The sequence below is a fragment of the Embiotoca jacksoni genome, unplaced genomic scaffold (assembly GCF_022577435.1).
Source record: "Embiotoca jacksoni isolate LCO1_2020_lvr unplaced genomic scaffold, fEmbJac1.0.p SCAF_2, whole genome shotgun sequence".
Classification (NCBI taxonomy): domain Eukaryota; kingdom Metazoa; phylum Chordata; class Actinopteri; family Embiotocidae; genus Embiotoca; species Embiotoca jacksoni.
The window spans coordinates 19,868,048-19,891,833 of NW_027185340.1; the positions used below are offsets into that span (position 1 = coordinate 19,868,048).

The window sequence follows — 23,786 nt, forward strand, 5'->3', positions numbered from 1 at the left end:
CGAAGCATCGATCAGCGAAAGTCGATACAACCATTTCTAATGCGTTGTGTGTTCCCAGGAGCACAGTGGCTGGAATAATTGTAAAATGGAGGACATTTAAAACCACAAAGACTACGTTGGCTTACCGGTAAAGCAAGTAGAGCCTTGGTCAGAGAGATAACCCAACAACCACCACCAACAGAGTCTTCTGCAGAGGAAGAAGAACCTGCTGAACAGACAGCCATCTCAAAGTCACTTCATCAATCAGAAATTTATGGCAGAGAAGCTAAACTGAAGCACTCAGAAACTTGGAGTTGTAAAACTGCAAAAAAAAAAAAAAAAAAATTCTCTGATCTGATGAGACAGAAAATGATCTCTCGAGTCAGAAGTAAAGCTCAATATGAGCAGGAACGAGGCACTGCTCGTCGCCTCGCTCATACTTCCCCGCAGTGAAGCACGGTAGTGGCGGCGTCACGCGATGGGGATGCTTCTGAGCGGCAGAAAGGTCCTCGAAGGGAAAATGCTCCGGAGTGTAAAGACCTCGGCTTAGAGCTACAGTTTTCAGCAAGAAAGTGAACTAAAGCGATATAGATCCAAATCCTGGTGTGCAAAGCCTGCAGAGACTTACCCAAGAAGACCAGATGCTGCTAAAGAGGCTTCTGTAAAGCACTGAGATAAGGGTCTGGATACTTTTATAAATGACATTTCAGTTTCAGACTTTAAATGAATCAGCAAAAAAAAATGTCTAAAAGCATGTTGTTAAATTGTCATTGTCATTGTCATGAGTGTAAATTGATGGGAAACATTTTTCAAGACTACAACGTGTACAGAAAGTAAAACAGTCTGAAAACTTCTGTCAGTTTTAAACATGCACTTCGATCTTTGGTTGAACAAGTCCTTCAAATTCAATGTCATTAGAAAACATAAACCTCCTTTAACGTTACCAGTGTGTAAAAAGTTGCTCTCAGGTAAGATACCGCAGCGCAATGATTCAGCCTTTATCTACCACAGGGTGAATATTCTTTGTAAACTTCAAGTTGGAAACCTAATGTACAAACTTCGCTTGTATTGCAGGTGCTTGTTTATGCATTTGCTTTGATAAAAAGCCAGCGTTTCCACTTTGAAGTGACTTTGTGGGAAGCTTCATTAGATTAGCTCCACTTACTCAGGAATTGGCAAGCGTCCGACAAGCTGAAACCGTGTAAGCAGCGTGTTGTTGTGCCTTTTTCCTCTGAAGAATTTGACCTTTCCAATGTGTCACTTACAGTCACACCATGCGAAACCAGAACGATATCCCGGACTCAAATCGTGCTGCAGAGCTAAGCAGTATAATCCCACCTTTTTTTTGTGGTTTAACTCATAAACAATATAATGAAAAGCCTTGACTTTGCTCTTAAATTTCATCGAGCAAGGTAGCGGTCGTATCCTGATGAACGTAATAACTATAAAACACATGAGCTGCAGGAAACGTGGCGCCGCTTCTGTTACCGCATCAGCAGAAAAGCAGCAACAACCAGCTGTCTCCTGCGCGATGTCCATCTTGACATTGGAGCGGCCAACGTTCGCAAAGCGTGTCAGCCTCCATGCCGTGATTGGCACTCACTGGAGTGAGCCAACATCTGATTTCTGGCCGGTTACTGAAGATAAAAAGATATTACTTTTCTTTCTGTGAAGCACAAGGACCGCCAATCACCGCGGTCCGTGTGTCATTAGCCGTCAAATGAATCAGGACAACGGCTGTGTGGAGTGAAAGCGGCGGCAATTTATGTTCCACAAGGAAATGCCCTGTCAAATCGGGTCTGCCTGCTGTGACATACGAGTATTTAACCTTCCTGCAGTCTCTTTGAACGGTGTCTGCGCATCATTTTGCACACGGTGCCGGTCTGGACCTTAAATCCTCCTTCTCCTCAGACCTTTCACCTCCACTGCTGCACAAAAAGAGAGGCACTTATGGAAACATGTGAAGACTGAGTGGATGTCTGCACCCTCACTGAGTCGGGTGCTCATCTTTGCTGCGTACATGTCGATTACAGAACCGGAGGAAATTCTCCACATTCGGTTTGCATGTTAGTCTCGACAGTTCAGAAGGAAAATCAGAATCCAGGGATGCAGGGAGAGTGACATCTGATGGACACATGAGGGAATGCATACATTAAAAAAAAAAACACGTAATGTCTTTTAAATCCTCTACCAGGATATAAAATTGTAAAGAAAACTTCTGTCAACTTAACGTAGACGTCAGCAGCTTGATTTGTCCTTGCCTGCTAAAAACAATGCAAAGCAATCGCCCAGCTTTTCTCTCTTTTTTTTTTCACCAAATTGACTTCCTGTCAGGAGGATAACACTATTTAAATGCAGATTTCCACCTGCTGTGGGGCTGTGTTGTTTGACTTTCAGTAAGAAACAATTACCTGCACAGGGGCGACATCCCCCCCCCCTCCCCCCTTCCATTTAGATGAGGCTATTGCCTTCAGATGTATTTGTCACTGGTACAGCAAGAGATCAAAAATGTTGAAAACAAGACTTTAATAACGGGTCTCCGAAGGACTAAACTGACAGCCCTAGGAAGAATGTCGAGCCGTTCTGCGGTGTAATGGGAGCTGTTGTGCAATAGATAGCTCACATCTTCTGACATTTGAAGAGGACAAATTTACAGCTACACTACGTTCCTGTCTGTGTGTTGCTGGTCCGTTTTTGAGCTCTACAATCTGTCCACATACACCTGCAGAGCTGTGGAGGCACCCCCCCTCACCACCACCCCCCTCCCCCCTCTCCTCCCCCTCCTCTCCCCTCCAGGTGCTTGCAGCCCTGTTGGGAATTATTGCTTTTGCAGGGTCACGGGAGGAGAGGGAGGGGGGAGGGGGGGGGGGGGCTGCAGCCTATTTCAAGGTGCATGGGCTGAGAGGAAGGCTGCAGCCCAGACAAGTCAGCAGTCAATCACAGAGGTGACACGTACGGACAGACTGCCACTCACGGCCACAGGCAATTTAGAGGCACCGACTCACCGAACCGCCCGTCTTTGAACCGCAGAAGAAAAAGATGAGCGCCCGGAGGGAAACTCGCGCAGACACAGGGAGGAGGTGCGCGGGAAAGCTCCCGCCGACCAGCAGGCCGTCTCGCTGTGAGGCCGAGGCCAAGAGTTCAGAGGAAGTTTGGCCGTGACATTTTCCAACAATGTGATTTCTCCGCTCTGTTGCAGCTCTTTGCTCGGCTATTTCCTGGCATTTAATAGTAATAAAAAAATTATGAAACTCCACCGGTGCTTCGACAGTATTACTATTACAGTCTTTTTCTTTTTTTTTTATGGTACGCTGTATGTGAAGCGAGATGTGCGCTTTGACCTTCAGAGACGTTTTAAAATGCGGACGTCTAATCTTGTTTCGTGACTTAGGATTGCGCGTCGGTGTAATATTTTCTCTCTTTTAGCTTTGCTTTTGGCCTCCACCAACTCCTGAACAAAACATCTGGATCTTTACCAGCTAGGTGATCCCCCTTTTAAGAGCAGCTGTGTGATTCATATTTGATTCTGTTGTTTCAGATTATTTTAAATCTTTGAGTATCTTGAAAACAGTTTTATAAATACGATGTATTTTGTGGAAACACTGTCTGCTGTGAGAGAACTGCTATAAGAGCAAAGAAAGTCAACGAAAACAGTAAAAAATTGCAACCAGGACGGCAAAACAAAGAGCTCAAACTTGCTTTAAAGCTCTGACTAACCGTGCTAGCAGACAATGAAAATTTCTTCATCAATGTTCACATTTTTTCAAAACAAAAAAAAACCTAAAAGTGAACTATCTGTCAGACAAATATCATCGATTATCAGACCTCCGTTTGCTGCCGGTCTAATAATGGGAATCCATCACATTTTGTGTTATCCATGGGTGTTGTGGAAAGAAATAAAGTCGACTTTTTTTAACTTTTGATTTTAAGTTTATAGACTATTTGACAACATCCTATAAATTGGTGCTCTTAATCACATTGTCTTTTGTCTGAGAGCATCTGACAACAAATACTTTAAAAAAAAAGTTGTCCAAAAGAAGTGCAGTCGGCGTCAGCTGTTAATCAGCCAATCATCGTCAAGCACACAGCTGGCGCGGGGTGTCCCAACACAAACCTAACTTCAGTGCTCCGGCTGTGAAGTGACCAAGTTGTTTGAGGCGAAGCTGTCACTTCATCGCTGTTTACATTTCGAGGCTTTATGTTTTTTATTAGCTTGTAGAAAAATGGAGCACATTGGTTTTCGCATGCTCACTAGCGAGCCTCCGTTTCTGTATATAGACAACCATGTTCACATGAAGTGACACGTTCAGCACACACACCTTCACATTCAGGTATTCAGACTTACCTTTCCTTGTGAACTTTTAAAACCAAGTGTTTGGATGTGCTCAGCTCTGCGTTACCAACAGTTTGAAGGTCCAGTGTGTCAAACAGGAAGTAAGAGATCCCAAACCTTTTATGATCTGACCACCATGTTGCACAAAGAGGAGACGGGAGATTTGAAAATGATTTATATTTGATTGGTCGGATGCTGCAAACCCTGCTACGTTTGTGTGACTGCAGTGATGGCTGCAATGAGTAAACCCTGGCTGGACTTATGGAGACGATGACCACCGACCTGTGACCACTGAGTGTGATTATTTTTGTAAAACCAAGTCATAAAAATAATAATAATAATAATAATAATGATAATGATAAGATATCCTGGGTGTGTTAAACCTGCTTGGTAGGATGCTTCTGGTCATGATTTACATGCTTTAAAATAAAATGTTCTGAGTTTGAAGAACCGGTTTCTCATTTTCATTCATGAAAATTTAATTAAATTTAAAAAAAAACATCGTCTAGACTGCAGAACAAGTGCTAAAAAGTGTAAACAAGTAGGTAAACAAGTTGACTCCAGAGCTCTACAACACAGGTTATAAGATGTTGTGAGCTTCATGGTTTCAAATCAGCAAAACTATGAAAACAAACTATTGAAATGTATACATTTTGAACATGTAAACTATGGTACTTTTTTTTTTTTTTTTTTTTAGGATTATTGACCTTACAAAAGGGTTATATTATCAGAGGATAAATATTGTGCACATGGAAACACCGAGGTGTGAAAAATGCTTTAGATCAAATGAAATTTACAGGAAATACAATTAAACACTTTTAAAAGAATGAATAAAACAACCTACTCAAAGGTTTCTTAGATAGATGGAGTTCCCCTGAAGGAAATCATTGTGTTTGATTACTTTATTACCTCATTTATATAAATTGTAATTATTTGGTGATTTTGATTGATCATGAAAAAATTGTTTGTTTATGAAAAACTGAAAGCAACATTAGTATTGGAGTTGACAGAGCAGAAAAGAAATGAAGACAGCAGTGGTTAGAAACAAATTTGAGCCTTTATTGGAATGTCGCAAGGCATTAAATACACAAATCCCATTCTTTTATTAATTTGGTATTTAATAATAATAATAAAAAAAAAACTTTGTCTAACAATACTGGTCTGACAGTCATTTCTTATTCAGTTAAATTTTTTAAGAACCTCTCTGTTTTTCTCTCACTGCATCACGGAGGTGGAAACCTGACGTGGTCCGAAGTGAAAGCAGATGTGCAGTCATGTATGAAGAATTAAAGGGCACACAGCGATGACACGTGGGGAATAAAAGGAGTACACCTACTCAAACTCAGAAAAAATAATGCGTATCAAAGCTGCATTGTGGTTTAAAACAGTCTCTTGCTGATCCTGGTTTCATTACTTTTCTTTTTAACCCCTGATTTCCCCAAGTTTTACATATAAAAAACTTTTGTATGAAATATAAACAAGCTCTTACCGTGATACACACACATGTGCATTTGAAGCCGAGAAGAAAATGCGGAAAATAAAAGGAGACAATAATATGTTCTAAACTCGTCAATGATCTCAAAGAGTCATCATGCCTGGACTCGTGTTCTGTAACCATAAATAATATGTTCTGGTGTCAGATAATTACTATCAATGTTACTGTCATCTTCCTCGGTCAACGTCCACCAACACCATCATCACCATCATCATCATCATCACTGCATGTCGCTCAACAGATCCAGAAAAGTTCTTTAAAATTGTTTTGGCTTATGAACCGTTATTTCCCTCATTTTGAAAAGAAAGGAAAATAAATGGAAAGAAAGGAACAAGAAAATAAAAAAGGAACATTCACAATAAATTTTCCAGCCCATCTCTGTTTGGTCTGGTCTCTTTTCTTATTTTTTTCTCTCTCTCTCTCTCTTTCTGGAATCGCCTGCTCGTCCCAAACATCCACAGCTCAACGAGTAATCGAAAAGCGCTGCCTAACGTCGCTGCCCCCGCCCGCCCGCCCGCCACCGTGAGACTCCGAAGGTCCCAAAGTTAAGACATGACTCCGAACACGGGGTTGTGGCGACAGATGCTCGGCCCGATCTCTTCGTAGTCCTTTTTGGTGTGGCAAACCTGGTAGAACTCGGGCTGAGGAAACACAACGGAAGATGACGTGTGAACGAAACAAAAAACAAAAAAAACAAGAGCGAGGACATCAACATTTAAAATACTGTGTTCATTTGCACGTTTATTTTCTGCGGGTGTTGTTGTAAAACTTTCTCTGCAGCAAAGCACCTCCAAGCCCACTTCAAAGAACCCAACCTGTCCCTTCTTGGATGATGTTTCATCTTCTCCTTACATAACCTTCAAACAAGGACTCCATCGGGGTGATCTGAGAACGTCACCTCGGGCTGAGAAACTAAAGCTGCACTGTTGGCTGATATTTTAAACACAAAACTGATCGCAAGCACAGCTTCAGATGGGTTGTTTGTTTTTTTTTGTCTTCTCAGGCCGTATAAAGATTTGTGCTCGTTGCCTGAGCTTAGCAACGGACCTCTTTATTGACACCTGCTGTTTGAAGATGGCAGGCAGCCCACACGCTGGCACGAGAAGCAGTCGGAGTACAGCAGCTGAGATGTGGCCAGGCAGGAGTCAATGTGCTAAAACTGTCAGCGCTGAACCGAAGCAGCGTGTCAACCGCTCGCAGGGCACCGATGAACTTCTCTTCTATTCTGAGCAGAATTTGGACGTTAGAAATATAGAGAAATAAAGTTTCTTTAACTGAGGCATTAAAAAAAAAAAAAAAAGATTATTCATCTGGAGGAACAATTCTATTAGATTTTAACATCATTTAACCTTTTGTGACTCGGCAGTCGGAGACCTGTGCTCCCGGTCATATTTCCTGCTGGTAAAATGATCAGCTTCGTTCACATAAATAACTCATCAAGACGGGGTGGAAAAAAAGAAAGATAATAATAAGGTGTCACAGCCGCCCAGAGCATTCACTTCCACTCAGTGGGACTAAAATAAATCAAACAAATGAGGGCTTTTACAAAAGTTCTGCGTGTCAGACGAGACGAAAGCCATAGTTATCTTCTCCCCGTCACCGCTAGTACATTTGAAATACTTACAGTTGATGCTAGCATTGATCCACCGAACCACACGGCGTATCTCTGCATATGATGAGTGATGACCTGAACATCGATCGGTTTGGGCTGAGGAGAGAAATTGGGAATCAGTTACCTTCACCCACCACAGGAGCGACAGCGGAGGGTGTAGTGATGGGCTGATGTGAGGCACAATGAAGTGGATTCAATGGTAAGGTTGTCTTAATACTGCCCATCATATGTGCTGCTCATGATTCACACACAAAAAAAAAAACGTTTTTAAGTCTAAAGATATGAAACACAGGGTTCTCACTCCAAGTCAAATGTTAAATTCTCAGATTTGTATTCATACAAAGTTGACCTTTGTGCTGATTAGACAAAATACAGCCATATTATTGTATTCCCAGCAGTTTTATGAGCTTTATTTACTAGTTCACAAGAGGCGGCAACCATCAGTGACGTCAGCCGTTGTTTTGTGAACGGCCGTTATGAAGCCTCGAGCGGTTTGGAGCAGGAAGTGACCATATTTGGACAAGCTGGGGAGGAAACACGGCTTTTTGATGTGTATTTTCTAATTAATGAAGGGATTAATTTCAGCTGGACCGCCGGAAAACTAATAAGAAGGAGTGATTTTAAACTAACGACTCCGAAATACCTCCTTCCACTTTTATATTCAGTCTGTGGCTCACAGGCGTTTTCAGGATAAAACTTCAAGTTCTTTTTTTAACCGCTTCAACATCAAACTGAGCAAAGTATTTCTTCTCAAATTGGAACAAAATGAGTGAATGTCGTCAGGCTGCTCCGTCTGAAGATTCTTCTTCACTGAGCTGCAGCAGAGCGGTGATGGAGGCAGCATGCTGCTTACTGTTGGCGTGGTAACGAAGGGCTCCTTCTCCCACATTTTAATCGATCAAAAGTAGTTCGCCAAACTTTACATCTGCCTTTTCTATCGTCTTTGAAATGTTTATGTTCCTGCGTGTTTAACTTCGCTAGCAGCTACAAGAGAAAACCCATCTGGACTGAAGTGTTTGTTGACGAACAGGAAGGAGATAAAACCACTCAGGAAACAAGTTCAATGACACCATTTAGAAAAATACCACATAGAAAATATTAGTTTGGCAAAACAGAAACTAAAAATTAAACATGTTGCAAAATAAAGTCCAATTTTGAGCCAAGTCGTTGAATATCAGGATCAAATCCTCAGATTTTCTATATCTGGAAGAGAGATTGTTTTTATAATTTCATGATGTTCCAGAAATTCCCTGAAATCAGATATATTACAGCGTATTTGTAATTGAACCACTTGAATATATTTCTTAAAGGTAAACACTCGATAAAGTCAGTGCGTATCCGTGTTTCGCACAGACTGAGGGCCTGTAAATGAACCAGTGCTGCCTTCATGACCTGAGCTGCACTGACGGAGGAGGTCAGACACACTAACTAATATCCGCATCTTTCACCCGAGGCTCGAACATTTGGATTGCAGATTTTAAGGCCTCATTAGATCTCTACTTAAGGAATCTGCTTCTGATCTACATTCAATACACTTCTCCATCAACAATATTTGTCGAAGGCTTTTCTCTCAGCTCGACTCCTCACAGAGTAATTGTGTTTTGTCGAGGCGCTATCGATCTGCGCTGCGTATAAATTAAGGTCTGCTCTCACCTTGAGCTTGCCTCCGCTCAGCTCCTCACTCATCTTCAGTCGTGCATCAACCGACCTCTTCAAGTCCCTCTGCAGACGGCGCCCAAAGTCCCTGAACATGGTGGAGCCTCCTGACAGGACGACGTTCTGCGGAAGAAAAGGGTGATGGCGGCGGTTACAGAGCTGTGGAGCACGAGGCGCTACACTCCGTTACAGTAGTGTGTGAAATACACAACGACGTAGGACTCTCACTCACTCACTCTGATCATTTTAAGGCTCTACACAACAACAACACAAAGCCACAACCCTGCTAAACAACAGAACAACGGAGCATTTGACATCAACTGATTTTAATGAAAGCTTAGATTAAAGTACGTGTTTGGTTGAGGCTCATTTGTGGTTAGAAAATAAGAAAAACAGTGAACTCTTTCACAACAGGTTGTAATCAATAAGCTACAAGAGTGTGTAGTTGCACACAAACAGAGCTCAGCACAGTGACGTGCACGGAGCAGGGGGAAGCAGCAGCTTTCACGAGTAAGTCGTCCAAGTTACGTCGCTGGATCAACATCAGCGCCGGAGTTACAGACATTTTTGTGACCACCGGTATCGGCGATTTCAGCATCGTCCTGAGCGGAGAGCGAACATATTCAGCGCTCCGTGTTTGTGTCAACCTCTGGAAATCATCCACAGAGACCCTTGAAACGCTTCAGAAAGTCTACGGCGATGACGCGATGAGCCGGGCGAGATGTTCTGAGTCACATTCACGTTTCAAGAGCGGCAGAACGTCGCTGTCCGAGACCGAAGGAGGCGCGTCAGGTCAGGAGACACCAGCTGGGTTTTCTTTGACATTGGTGAGGTTGTGCGCCCTGAATTTATCCCCCAGGGTCAGACTGTCCGAGTTCAACGTACGGTGCAAACGAGCTGAACCGTGGTGCCATGACATGAGAGCATGCAAGTTTCCTGCCCTCAGCAACTCAAACTTGTTTCTGTTCCCCTAAAACGTGACTTTTCTCTATCAAGTTTGGGGTTCATGTTGAAATCTCGAATGTTCACGCACCAGTGGTCACAAAAACATGTGGAACTTTGAATACTCACTTATAAACCTTAGTGCTTCCCGCTGCTCCATGTGCATTACTGTGCCGTGCTACGTTGGCATGCTGAAGGAACAATCTTGAAACGTTTTGATTGATTGAGAGTTAGATCATTTTCAAACACGGAGCTGTCAGTCTTTCAACTTTGTCATTAGTGTCCAAAAACGTGTCAATCAGACAGAAGATGCTGCTGACAAAACAGACATTCACTCTGAAGTATTAAGGCTCAGAAAAACTGTCCTCCACACAGATGTGATGCCTCTCAGCTCACCTTATAGAGAGGACGCCTGACATCGATGGGGCAGTTCTGGATGACCTCGTCCACCACCTCGGAGATGGGCTGGGTGAAGTCAGGGTTGGCAAACTGGGACGGTGAGGAGACAAAGACAACATGTCATCCTGGGCTGTGCAGATACGAAATGTAGTTATCGTGTGTGATGTGATGGTAAACACTCAGGAGGTTTCACGTGTGATTGAGGCTGCACCGTGGACTGGAAAGAGATGGAGCAGGTTTGGGCCACTTAGAGATAAATTCACAGTGGGACCCATTTAATGCAGGTCCAATAGCAAACAAACATTTAACTCAAGGTTCGTAAGAAATTATAATGTAGCCATAAGCAGATATCAGGAAATTTTCAAATGTTAATGTTCAACATTATTCAATAATTATAACTTCTACTATAAAGATTTTATTTGATATTATGTTTTACTATATTATAATTCATCATGGCTTCAGAAAACTGTTTATTAAATGTTGTTATTCTGCTTATAAATGCTACATATGAGGACTTAAAATGTCACCTTACGACGTGGATTTGAAGGATCAACATCACATTTTTGGAGATGACAAAACCAAAGGAGCGTCATTCGAGGATACAAGGAGACTGAATATTTATATACTCCTAAGGGACTGTATATTTTTGTTCACTTTGTTGTCCCACGTGTTTCTATCTACCATCTCCAGAGTTTCATCAAAAATCATCAAGGCAATCTGTTTTTCAGGTCGTGCAAATCCGTTCAGGTGCAGTCATTGTGGACTCTGAACTATGATGTATAATTCAATGTTCAATCTGTGCTCTTCTCTGACAAATGTTGGGTATGTTAGTTTCAATAATCTGTAATAACAACAATCAGAAGAAGACAAATAATAATAATAAGCCGAGGACTTGTGTTCCCTGCTTTGATTCTCGCTCCCCAGACGAACCTCTGGGTGGAAGAAGATCTCGGGCCCCAGGAAGCGTTCGTAGCCCACGTCGATGGTGAACTCCTTCTTGCTGATGGCGTTGATGCCGGTGTACTGCTTGATCCACTTGGAGGCGTCTGTATCGTACTTGCTGAACTCTTTGACGAGATCCGGGCACACGTAGCTGAACCGCTCCTGGAGGGCAGAGCACCAGTGAAGATGGAGAAGTTATGGTCTACCAGACTGCTAGAGCTCTTTCAAACCAATGAGCAGGATTATTTGACTATCCGATAACTCAGAAGATGGGCGAGTGGTGGATCTGACTCGATCTGATTGGAAACCTTACGATACTCCGTCCCGCCCATCGATAGAACACCCCCAAAAACACGGCTTTTTGAAGCTCATTTTCTAATTAATAATGGGATTATTTAAAGATGGACCACCAGAAAACTAATAAGAAGGAGTGACTTTAGTTAACAACACTGAGATAACTCGTGGACAAAATTCATCGACTTAGAATTTTATGAGAGAAGTTGAATGGGAGTCTATGGAGTCGGAGGCTTTTTGGAGCCAACCTCTAGTGGCACTCGGTGGTATTGCAGCTTAAAGCACTTTTGCATCGGCCTCATTTTACAGACCCGGAAGCTACGTCCACTTTTATATACAGTCTATGGTCACAACCTGGGACAGATACATAACATTTAGCTCACAGGTTTGAAATGGTTTGAAACGCGACTACCCGGTTGGTGCCATTCACATTGAAATGGATCCTTGTGGGTCATAAAGCTGAGTCAGATAACACGGGTTAACCCTTTCAAACACAAAATCAACGAGGGTCTAACCGTGGTGGGCTCCTTGGTGTGAAAGAGGTATTAACAACTCTTGTAAAGGCCCCATCATCCCACCCCTAGTTGTGTCCCAGTATTGTGTGAGAACTGTGCGACTGTTTGGTGTTTACCTTCCTCAGATTCTGTCGGTATTTCAAAAGTTATAAAAACTCATTCAGTCAATTTAAAAAGCAACACACCCGTTTGAATTGTAATTGATCTGGGACCTGCAGCGGTGAATGTGAATGAGTATTGTTTTCAGCGAGGATGTCATTATTTGATTTGCGGGGGACGTGCTTCGTACCGGCAGCCAGAGAGCAGCGGAATTAACATTTCCAGACATGATTGGCAAAAATGCACAACGCACATTTTCCCTCCATGCTAATGCTAATTATTCCAATTCACATCATTTCTTGTTTGTCTGTCTCGGGGTAATGAAGAATGGTCCTTGACATCAAGAACCAAGTCTTAGATAACAAGCTATTTAATAAACATGGAGGAATTGTGGAGAATTGTGGTGAATCAATAAAATGAGGTGATTGACAGGAGAAGTAACAAAAAGGCAAGGCAAATAAAATGAACATAAAGTCATATCTGTGACCTAAACTGAATTTAACAAAAAGAATCTTAAATACTGTTGGAGACAAATTCCGCTGCAAAGAAAGTGACTTCCGTGGTTCTTTAAGTCTGAGCTGCCGTCTGTCCACACGTCGTGCAAATCAATCATCTGCAGCCTGATGTGATCACAGTTTGGGGAACAGCGTTCATTAACGCACACTGAAGGAAGCAGGAGCAGAAGCGGTGAGTGTTTGAAGGACACCGGCTGCGTGACAGGCAGACCGATAGCGCCATCTGGTGCCCTCATGAAGAACAAACAGTGCAGCTTTTTTTTTTACATTACATTTCATTTAGTTGACGCTTTTATCCAAAGCGACTTACAATAAGTGCATTTCAACCATAAGGGTACAAAACCCAGAACAACAGGAATCAAGAAAATACAATTTCTTCAAGAAAGCCAAACTATAAAGTTCTATCAGTAAGTGCCATTTTAAGTTCTACTAAAGTTCTACTGTTCAAGGTAAAGTCTGAAGAAGTGTGTTTTTAGTTTGCGGTGGAAGATGTACAGAGTTTCTGCTGTCCTGATGTCGGTGGGGAACTCATTCCACCATTTAGGAGCCGGGACATCAAACAGTCATGATTTTGTTGAGTGTTTAGCTCGCAGTGAGGAGCAACAAGCCGATTGGTAGAAGCAGAGCGGAGGGAGCGGGCTGGGGTGTAAGGTTGGATTATGTCCTGGATGTACATTGGACCTGATCTGTTCACAGCACGGTACGCAAGTACCAATGTTTTGAAACGGATGCGGGCGGCTACTGGTAACCAGTGAAGGGAGGAGGAGGAGGAGGAGCGGAGTAGTGGGAGTGAATTTAGGAGGTTAAAGACCAGTCGAGCTGCTGCATTCTGGATGAGCTGCAGAGTTCGGATGGCGCTAACAGGTAGACCTGCCAGGAGGGAGTTACAGACGTGAGATGACCAGAACCTGGACCAGAACCTGGACCAGAACCTGCACCGCCTTCTGAGTCAGAAGGGGACGTATTCTCCCGATGTTGTGCAGCATGTATCTACAGGAATGTGTTGTTGCAGCTCCACTGTCCTTCGCTGGAGGCCTGTTCCATCAGCTGTGACTGCAGCATTCAGGGACTGAAAAGTGTCTCCTGCTGCTTGTGTTTTATTAAGAAGCTTATTTACACAGGTACCGTTCCAAAAAAGCCTAAACTTGAGATGAGTTATTAATGTTACCAAATAATTTCACTTCTTATAATTGCCAGCTCTATAATATTCCTAACACTCCTATATGGAAATTGTGGCGTCATAGCATCCCTTGTATTTTGGAGTATTTGCGCCCTTCACCCAATGGCTCATATATTTGTCCAGAGAAACTTAACGATGAAGAAAAATTCCTCCACATTTCATGTAGTGACTGAAAGACTATCTGGCAATTAAGAAAAAATCATAATTCTGAATTCACCTCACATATGCGTCCTTTTAAATCCATGTACTCCAAAAACGTCAACTTTTCCTGCACTAAATTAATCAGCCTTATTCTCAGCTTTGTTGTGGCGGATTGTTTTTGTTGACGTGAGGTAAGAAGTAGGAAAGTATTTGATCCTTCCTTCTTTTATCAGATATTTTCACATGTATCACCAAATCTGGAGATACATGTTTCCAATGGAGAGAGATACAGATTGATAATACCCATATGTCAGCATGATTGTATTTTGTGGGGTTATTCGACAAACTTTGTTCTAATATATATAAATCATACACCGTTCGTCTTTGTTGTAGCCATAATGATATGTTTGTATCAGTATAATTCAATGGTGGATAAAAAATTCAGACACTGTTGTTGTTGCATGCAAACCGTAGGCATCACAGTGACGTGCAGGTGGAAGCTATAAGCTTCACTGGATCAACATCAGCACGGCAGAAAGCGCACATCAACTTTTATAAAATCATCAACGGAGACTCTTGAAATGCTTCAGAAAGTCTACGGCGTTGAAGCGATGAGCCGGCAGGTGTTCCGAGTGGTATTTGTGTGGCAGAACGTCACCGTCCAAAATCTAAGAAGTCTCGTCAGGTCAGGAGCAACCAGCTGGGTTTTCTTTGACATTGGTGGGGTTGTGCGCCGTGAATTCGTCCCCCAGCGTCAGACGGTCAACACCCAGTTCTACTGTGACGTCCTGAAGTGTCTGCGGGAAAACATTCGCTGCAAACCGCCTCAACTGTAACGCCATGGCAACAGGGTTCTCCAACATGACAACACGCCCGTTCACAGCATGTTGAAAACGTGCAGGTTTCTCGCCCGCACCAACAGAATCGTCACTCCCGACCACCTCTACTCAATAGATTTAAGCCCGTGACTTCTTTCTGCTCCCCCAAAAATGTTATCTGCCATTACAACTATGGTAAACCAATGTGCTGTGTTGAATAAGTATAACAGCTGCCTCTTTGGCAGAGGAAGTGGCTGATGGGAACTGCAGCTGAGGACCTACCTTCACTGCCTTGGCCGTCTCCAGCGACTGCTCCGGGGGGATGCCCACCTCCCTCTCCCTCAGGAGCTGCTGGGTGAAGTAAGTGATGTCTCGTCCGGCGATGGGAATGTGCTTTATACAGCTGCCAATTACATAACCTTCAGCCTGAGAGAGACGGACGAACGAGTACAGACAGAGAAAAGATGACGTCAACGGTAAAGTGCGACATCATAGAGAAACAATTGTGCTGCAAATACGGAGACACGGAGTCTCCAGCTGTTGCAGCCAGGTTATTTTTTTCCATGAGATGTGTAGTGCGAGGGAGTGCTGTGCACACATGCTGATTCAGTCACTCAGCTTCTAAATGTATTCTGCAAGCAAATTTCCTAAAACTGACTAATTCCTTCCAACCTTTCAAAACACTCTGGCCTACTTTTAAACATCAACACTCTCCTGTTACTCAGCAAGTCGACAGGTGGAAATATCCGTGAAGATGGTGAACTTCTATACTTTGGGCTAAATAGTGTATAAAACATCAATATAAAAATTCAGGAACACTTCTTACACACAGTTGCTCCTAATCAAAGCTACAATGTAAGCAATCTGTGTTTATTAACAGCCAACAAACCACCATAATGAACACTGCAATCAATTAAAGTGCTGTTCTGAGTGGAGCAAAAAATAAACGACCACGTCTCTCTTCAAAATTAAAAACAGCGAGACCACTTAAGGACTCGATGTTTACAAAAAGTCCCACTTCGTTCCTCCACAAATAACAAGCTGCTCTGACAATATGTCCGCAAACGTAACGTAAACTCCATGAGCGTGACAAGGGCCAAATACTGAACACTAAAACGTGACTATTCAAGGAGCAGGAAGTGTGTGTGATCTCGAAGCTCACCACAGGGATGACGTGGGTGACGCCGTCTCCGCTGTCTATGACGGTGCCTGTCAGCGTCCTCTCCCCCACCTGTCTGGACGTCCAGGAGGCTGCGAGAGCGAGCACGGCCTACACACACACACACACACACACACACACACACACACACACACACACAGATGAAGTCACTCGACTACACTGTCCCAATAACTGGTTACATTATGAAGCAGTGATAAAATGATTCATTTAAAACAGACTTCTCAGTGAATCGGAGGAAACCGAGCCTGACCTGCACAGCGATGTACAGCCCCGGGACGTTGAAGGACTCGAACATGATTTCGGCGGTGTACTCTCGGTTCTCTGGTGTGTTCAGTGGAGGCTCCGTCTGCAGAACACGAGACACAGTACAGTTACTGGCTACAAGACTGGCCCAACCACCTGTGAATGTGGAGAAGCAGACCATACTACGGAGCGCTGCCTCGTCCGCCCTCTACTGCCCAACCCTTACAACTCAAAAGACTTTGCAGTGTTCAATAACAATGCAAAGGACTGCGCAAAGAAATGGGAAACTGTCATCTAACCATCACGCTTCAGTGAAACGAAAACAAGAAGTACAGTTACATTTTCACAAATTCACGTTAAAAGCAGAAGTCTGGTTAAAAGCTGGAAATGAAAGTGCTCTCTTTAGCATAAGAAGAACAATGTAATACCATAAATACATTCAGACACGCCCAGAAGACATCATTTTATTTCCTTGTTATTTCGACCGCAAAGTACAACTCTCTACTGCTAAAGAGTTCTGGTTGTGGCTGAATCTTTACATTGACTGACTCTAGACAGGTCACGTTTTCAAAGACTCTTACTAGGAGGAAGTAGTGGTCCTCGGGCTCAGCCCTCAGGTACTTGAAGATGATCTGCTCCATGAAGCGCTCCATCAGGTCCCAGTCCTCCACAATTCCGTGACGGATGGGCCACTGTCGGCACAAAAGTTCAGTTCATTAGAAGAATGCACATGACATACAGTGACAGTTGTAGAAAAACATGGACAGAAGTACAAATACAGAATCAATAGAGATCAATGGAATAAACATTGCAGTAGTTCATACTGGGAGTTGCCAAGAAGGCTAATATTTTCTAGTTCCAAGGTTTTTTGTTCGTATGATGCGATCTAATGACGAGTCCAACAACCACGCTGTCACAACAATGTCTGAAACGCAGAGTATGTGAGCGGTGTAATGACATCATGCAGTTGTTATGCCACAGTCAGCAGGACAAGCAGATTGCCATCATGCAGAACACGTGGAGGTGGATGGATGGTGAGTCTGGAACAACATCCAGAGTATTCTATGATGCTTCATCAGGAACGGCACCGTTGAGTGAGCTTCCTTCTCACTCTGGTTTCATTCTTCAAATTAAGTGAAATTAATGGCGAATATTAAGGCTGCATTCCCTTTAGATGTCCTGCTACCATACTACATACTAAATGTGTAAAGTATCTGCAATATACTGGTCTTATAAGCGGCTGTTTTTCCAGTTAACATACAAGAAATCAACGTAAATAGTGATAAAAAAAAAAAAAAAAAAAAAAAAAAAAAAAAAAAAATTTAAAAAACATTTATTTTATGTGTCTAAAACTTGTTCTCTATTATTCTTTATTCCAAAAAGTTTTAAAAATCCTTATCATTGTACAAAAACACAGAAGTGAAGTGGTGGTTACAGTCAGTGGTGGAAAAGAGCTACCAGTGTCTGTACAGTACTGGTGTGGAGCATCCAGGCTAACTGAAAGGAAGCAGCCTATCAGCCTATAGAGTGTAAATATGTATCGACCACCGATTAATATTATTATTAGAAGTTTGAATCTTCACTAGCTTCACATATGGATTATGATTCACCCGTCAACAGTCCGACTGCACCATGTAGCTCAATGTAGCTCAGAGAAGAAGCGTGTAACCGAGAGTATTTTCAGTAGCTGCACTTTACCAATGTTACCTTAACGCCTCACATGCAGACTAGCAGTAGATGCTAGCGTGGTGCCTTTAGTCTCCACCCAGTTATTGCAACGCAACTCCAACAGGTGTGTGGAGGAAAAACGGCATTTGAAAACAGTAAAATAAAGTGATCTAATGTACAATGGAGTTTTTTCCTGCAGTAAGATGCGTTAAAAAGATATTTAAACAACAATGTTTGCACTTTCTTATCTTGGACACTTTTTTATTCATATACGTGGGGTCCCAGATAGCCGGGATAACAGCGTCTGATCAAAATCAGACTGTGTCGGCAAAATCACAGGACGTACGGTGAATTTAATCTCATACCTCATCTAATCTCTGTGCCACATTATACAGACCAGGATGTAGGAAGTAGTTCTCACCAATTACAATCAAATCAGTTTAACCTCTGAGGGTCACACCGGAGCTGTTTTCCATTATTACATATAATGTATTGTCCAAAAATAAATGAGTTTGCAGAGTTGATTCCTACACTGGATAAAATATCCACCCTCTTGTTTGGACCAACCGTTTCCCACCGCTGCAGCAAAAATGAGGGAAAGTGCCCTTCAACAAAAGTCTTCTTTAGAAATCCCTCAACACGCAACATGTTTAACTTTCTTCAGAGATTCAAACACAATCATCGCTGTGCCGGCTGCCTCCGCGGGTGAGCCGAGCCGTCGGTTCTGCCTACCTTGGTGGAATACGAGGGTTTGTCTACCGCCTCGTCTCCGATGTAGAAATCCAAGTCGTCCACCCCCTTCATCATCCTCCGCTGGGCCTGGTCTCCGACCTTGGCCGACTCTTTGATAGCGATACCTGGCAGGAAGACGGAGAACTCAATAGGGAGCAGCGGAGCGGACAAAACCTCCGTACGAATTCGTGTACATTTTGTGGGTAATAATAAACGTTATATAATTATTCAAGTTAAGAACAATCGCAGGTGTCCCCGGGGACGATCTCAAGGTAACAGGAAGAAGCCATAACTGAATGAAGGTGTCCCAACAGGACACTATTTTCTGGCCTGCTCGGTTGATGCGACGGTCGAATACTCACATGATGGAACGATGAACTGCGGCTCTGTGTTTCCTGCATACCCCAATTTGGTGTAACTGCAAGAGAAAGAGAGTCACATTTCACCACGGAGAAGCGAGCTGCGTGGTTTTGATGACACCGCATTTGTATGCGAGGCAGTTTACTTGAGTATAGATTGATTTTGGCTGACGTGTCCCATCGTTTTGATCAATGCCGTCACTGTTACTCGGTGCCGCTGGTTGGGAGCCAAACGCAGTGGCAACTCTGGGGTTTGCTCGTGGGAGGTCGTCAGAAAGAACCATTCATGTTGCATTGGAAAACTGAAGACTATTCATATTTGTCAAACGAGGGTAAAAAAAAAAAGACCACTTCTCTTTTAAATACAACATCCTTAATCAGTCCCTCCAGTACATGGCGACCTTGCAATCAAAACAACTAACGCAAATTCAAACAAACAAACTAAATTTGAGGGAGTTTGCGATTTTTTTTAAAAATCCCGCAATTTTTCCCCAAAAAACGTCAGCAGAAGCTGCGCAGAAAGTATTACGGCATAAAGTAAGTGGACGATGTCGTCGCTGTACTCTATATTAGTCACAGACTTTGTTAAGCATTTCTGTGATGTGCAGCATGATTATCATCAAAGGAAGTGATTACATATTTATTCCTTTAACAGGTAGTGCTTAAAAGGTTTTTTTTTTTTTCTTCCTTCTCTAATTTACGCAATTTTATGCAAAAAAAAAAAAACCTCACTTAAAGCTGCAAAATACATCGCAATTTTTGAGAAAATCCGCCGCAAAATCACATTATTGATCATCATAATCACAAAAAAAACTCTACGAAACCCTGGAGGCACCGCTCAATGTAAAGTAGATGTGACCTCAGGAATAGTTCTCACATTACTCTATATAATGAAATAGAAAGCAAGCAGAATAGGAAAGTCGTTGGAAGACGAAAATAAGTGAAGATTTTCTAAAAGTCAACGTTCATGCTGAAATCAGAGCACGCCGTCAGCCTTCACATCAAAGACTTGGGTTTACGGCCCTCCCTCCTCTGGATGAATGGGATATTGCCGGGCACATGCTAACCAGATGTAGTCCAGACAGGACTCCCGTACTTCCTGCACACGAGGCCCGAGGGATTGATAGAGGACACTGCTGACGAATGCCAAAGCGCTGCGGGCATTAAGAGACCACATCCTGGTCATAACAGTGGCTCCTTAGAGCGCAACTTCGGCAGAAAGTAGAACGAAGAAGAACCACATCAGCAATAAATGTGTGACCATCCTAAAAAAAAACACGTCTTTAAGCACCAAACCTGAAATGTTTTACGAGTTCATGGGGGATTTGGATTTCCTGTCTGATCAAAGGTGTCTTTTTTCTGGGAGATCAGGAATGAAAGTCGTTATGAAGAGCGAATACAGACCGGAATCAGGAATATCAGATTAGTAAATGGCTCTCTGCAACGGAGGACCGATGCCACCCGTGTCTTATTTCATGATCACAGAATATAAGAAAAAAAATCACTGCCTTTATCGATGTAAATCCAAAGTGCCTTGATAATCGTGTAATTGTTGTAAAATGAGAAAAAAAAAACCTCAAATCTGACAGTAGAAGACAAACAGAAGAAAATACTTTCCCTGTCACTAATGGATCTAAAAGCCCACGTGTGCTGCACATGTGTGAGTGTCTCGAAAAGGAAAGTCCGCTTCTCAGCTGGATGGATGAGATTCATCATCTGATTTAATTCGAGTTTTATTTTGACCGAATAAAGTCTCCTCTGACATTGAGTGACGCCGGCTGAATGAATTCATGTCAAAAGATGCAACAATTCAGGGATATCTGATCCACAGAAAATAAACACCAACTATTTTGATAATCACATCTTTATGAGTCATTTTCTAATAAAAAAAATGTTGTAAAGTTTCTTTGATTCCACTTTTTAATTGATTTTAATTGCTACGAACATGATATCAGCCACCGTCCTCCCTTTAATCCAGAAAAATCCTGAAGTGCCGATGGGACATAACAACAACCTGCTAACGCCAGTAACAACAACAGGGCCTGACAGCAGCAGAACGAAGCAGCAGCACTCTGAACACCTTCATATCACACAACAGTCCCAGCTCGTCTCCCTCAACCTGCCGTGACAAGCTCCAAACACGCCGAACGTCTGACAGTGGACATCGTCCCACAGGAGGACAGCTGCACCTGAGCACGAAAAGCTGAAATCCTGGAGGCCATTTTTTAGTAAATGATAATGCATTATTTCTTTTTTTTTTTTAGCAAATGACTGGCATCAGAAAGGCTGTTGTCTGTCATGTAGCCGGCAGGAGGTTTATTTCAATAGCAGCAGTGTGTTATAAAAACGTTTTTTTGTTTTTTTTAAAGGGTTTCCTTGAGACAGATGACAAGTGACTCCACCCAACCCTCAACTCCAACACCTGAGATGTTTTGTTTTCTGCTGTGGAAGCCTTGATTGCACTGCTGGATTAGCACAAAAGACAACCTCATAGAAACTACACCCACATCTGGATGTGACTGTGACTCTTTCAGCCAACAGTCAAGTAGTCTGACCTAATAATAGCAGCCAGGCCGCTTAAGAAGAAGGTCGATGTGTAAAAGGAAGTGGAGTTGTCACTGTTTGGACATCGTGAGCGTGAATCAGAGGCAGCTGTTAAACTCTCAGTACTTCACCACGTCTGCCAGTAGCTGCAAACCCAGAGCATGTCATAGTTTCCAATAAAAAAAAATTAAAAAAAAGGCTCATCTCAACCACGACGTTATTCAACTTTGGCAGTCCCTGACACCGGAGCGTATGCGCCCCGACTTGGTGAGAAATCCAGAAGTCATCCGCTTAATGTGAAGAAACTAGCACAGGACGGCTGACCCGACTCTCAGTTCCACTTTCTTGTGCCGCCCCAGTGCAGATCAGAGGCAGCAGACCGGTTAACAGCCTGGAGGAAGCAGCGAAGGGGGCGAGTGGGGCGGTATGCAGGGAGGAGAGTGATGAGTTCAAGCCCGTACATGCAAGCAATGCAAACCACTTCTAGCCCCCAAAGTTAGTGAGCAAACGCATCAGGCTGAGTATCGCCCTCTGGGCAAACCTTCATGTCTGCCTTGGTTCAAAGGCATCTGGCATCTTAAAACTCAAAATCATTCACACAAAACCACACGTACAAAGTAGGGCTAGTTGACGGATCGACAACTGTTCTGATCATATATTTATCATTTCAGAGCCTTTTTGCAATGAATAAAGGCTAAAAAGTCACTGATTCAAGCTACAAATCATTCATGATAATAAACTGAACATCTTTAAGTTGTTGGTTGGGAGAAAACCAGACATTTTAGGCTTTGGGGCACACCAATGGACATGTTTCATCTTTTTAAAGAACAAATCACACAAAAAAATTAAAAAAAATAATAATAATCAATCAAGAAAATAATTGACAAAATAAAACAACCATTTAAAATAATGATTATTAGAAGCACCCATCCGCCGAATGTGTAGCTTCAGATGTCAGACATGGTTTAAAACCTTCATTTAGAGATATTCAAAGTCAGAAGTGAAAGTCCTGACATGTACAGTCAGAGAGGAGAAGAGGTGCTCGGTCCACCAGCTGGTTCAGCACATGTTAATCCTGGAAACACAACTGAGATCAACTGGTTCTGGTAAGAAGCCGTAGCGCGGTGAAAAGGAGAAATTAGAGAAGTTAATAAAAAAAAAAAAAAAGAAAAAAAAGAAAGAAAAAAAAGAAAAAAAAGAGAAAAGGCTGGGATGTCGAGAAACCACCATATATGGACTAAAAAGCGTGAATGAGGAAGTGTAGGCTGTGTAGGAAGTAGTACTGCGCCTGCTCAAACCCACATTACCGACCTTACCGATTTAATAATTTAACAAGTCACGGATACTTTAACGGGAAAATAAAATAAAATTAAAAAAAAAAAAACCTCAGTGAGGAAAACGTATTTGATTAAAAATCCGACCCGGTTCTGCAGCTCCGGATGAATGAAACCTTCAGTCCGGTCCACAGAAGAAAACGTCGTTTGTCAACAAGATGAAACGAGCTAACGGCTGAACAACGACCGTTGGAGGAAACACGAACGTCCCCGAACCACCGACTCGGTTCTTCTCGGAACCGGGACGGGACGTGTCCGTCAGCCTGTCCGCTACCTGGGTAGCTGTGTGCATACACACACAGACAGACACACACACACACCCAGTCCGTGGTGCCGCTCGGTGCCGCTGACAGTGACAGCCCCGGACTCACTGCTCCCTCTCAGCCGCCCGGTGACACCCGAGCCCCCGCTACGTGTGCGGCGGTCTGCGGTGAAAAGCTTACCCCGTGCCGCAGTCGACAACGCACGCCGGTAACCGTCCTGCCATCTTTCCCTGTGTCTCTGCAGTTTTAGAAGCGGTTAAAATGATAGCAGGCTGTGTCGGCAAGCAGGATCTGGCAGACGCCGTCCACAGACGGAACCCTGAGCCCGCACAGTGCCGCTTCCACTTCCGCACTCGGCTTCTGGCAAGCAGGCAGGGAGAGGCAAGATGGCGGACGCCGGGGGGGAAAGACGACGCGGGCGGGGCTGGGCAGCTGTCAATCACCAGGAGAGGGCGGGGCCACCGGGCATCAGGACCAACGAGATCGTGTCGCGTGTTGTTGAGATTGTTGCCTTCGAAAATGTTTAAAATCGTGACGTATCTT

General features: G+C 43.2%; 1 protein-coding gene across 1 annotated transcript; it reads right to left on the reverse strand.

Moving 5' to 3' along the window:
• Nucleotides 1-5,350: 5,350 nt before the first annotated feature.
• Nucleotides 5,351-23,622, reverse strand: LOC138201448 (actin-related protein 3-like). Its single transcript, XM_069154963.1, has 12 exons — nucleotides 23,424-23,622; nucleotides 19,106-19,161; nucleotides 18,744-18,868; nucleotides 16,925-17,035; nucleotides 16,351-16,446; nucleotides 16,083-16,190; nucleotides 15,203-15,346; nucleotides 11,347-11,520; nucleotides 10,414-10,506; nucleotides 9,073-9,198; nucleotides 7,432-7,515; nucleotides 5,351-6,448 (listed from the first exon to the last, which is right to left on the reverse strand). Exons 1-12 carry the CDS (start codon nucleotides 23,465-23,467, stop codon nucleotides 6,353-6,355), a joined length of 1,257 nt encoding a protein of 418 aa, XP_069011064.1. The 5' UTR covers nucleotides 23,468-23,622; the 3' UTR covers nucleotides 5,351-6,352.
• Nucleotides 23,623-23,786: the final 164 nt, after the last annotated feature.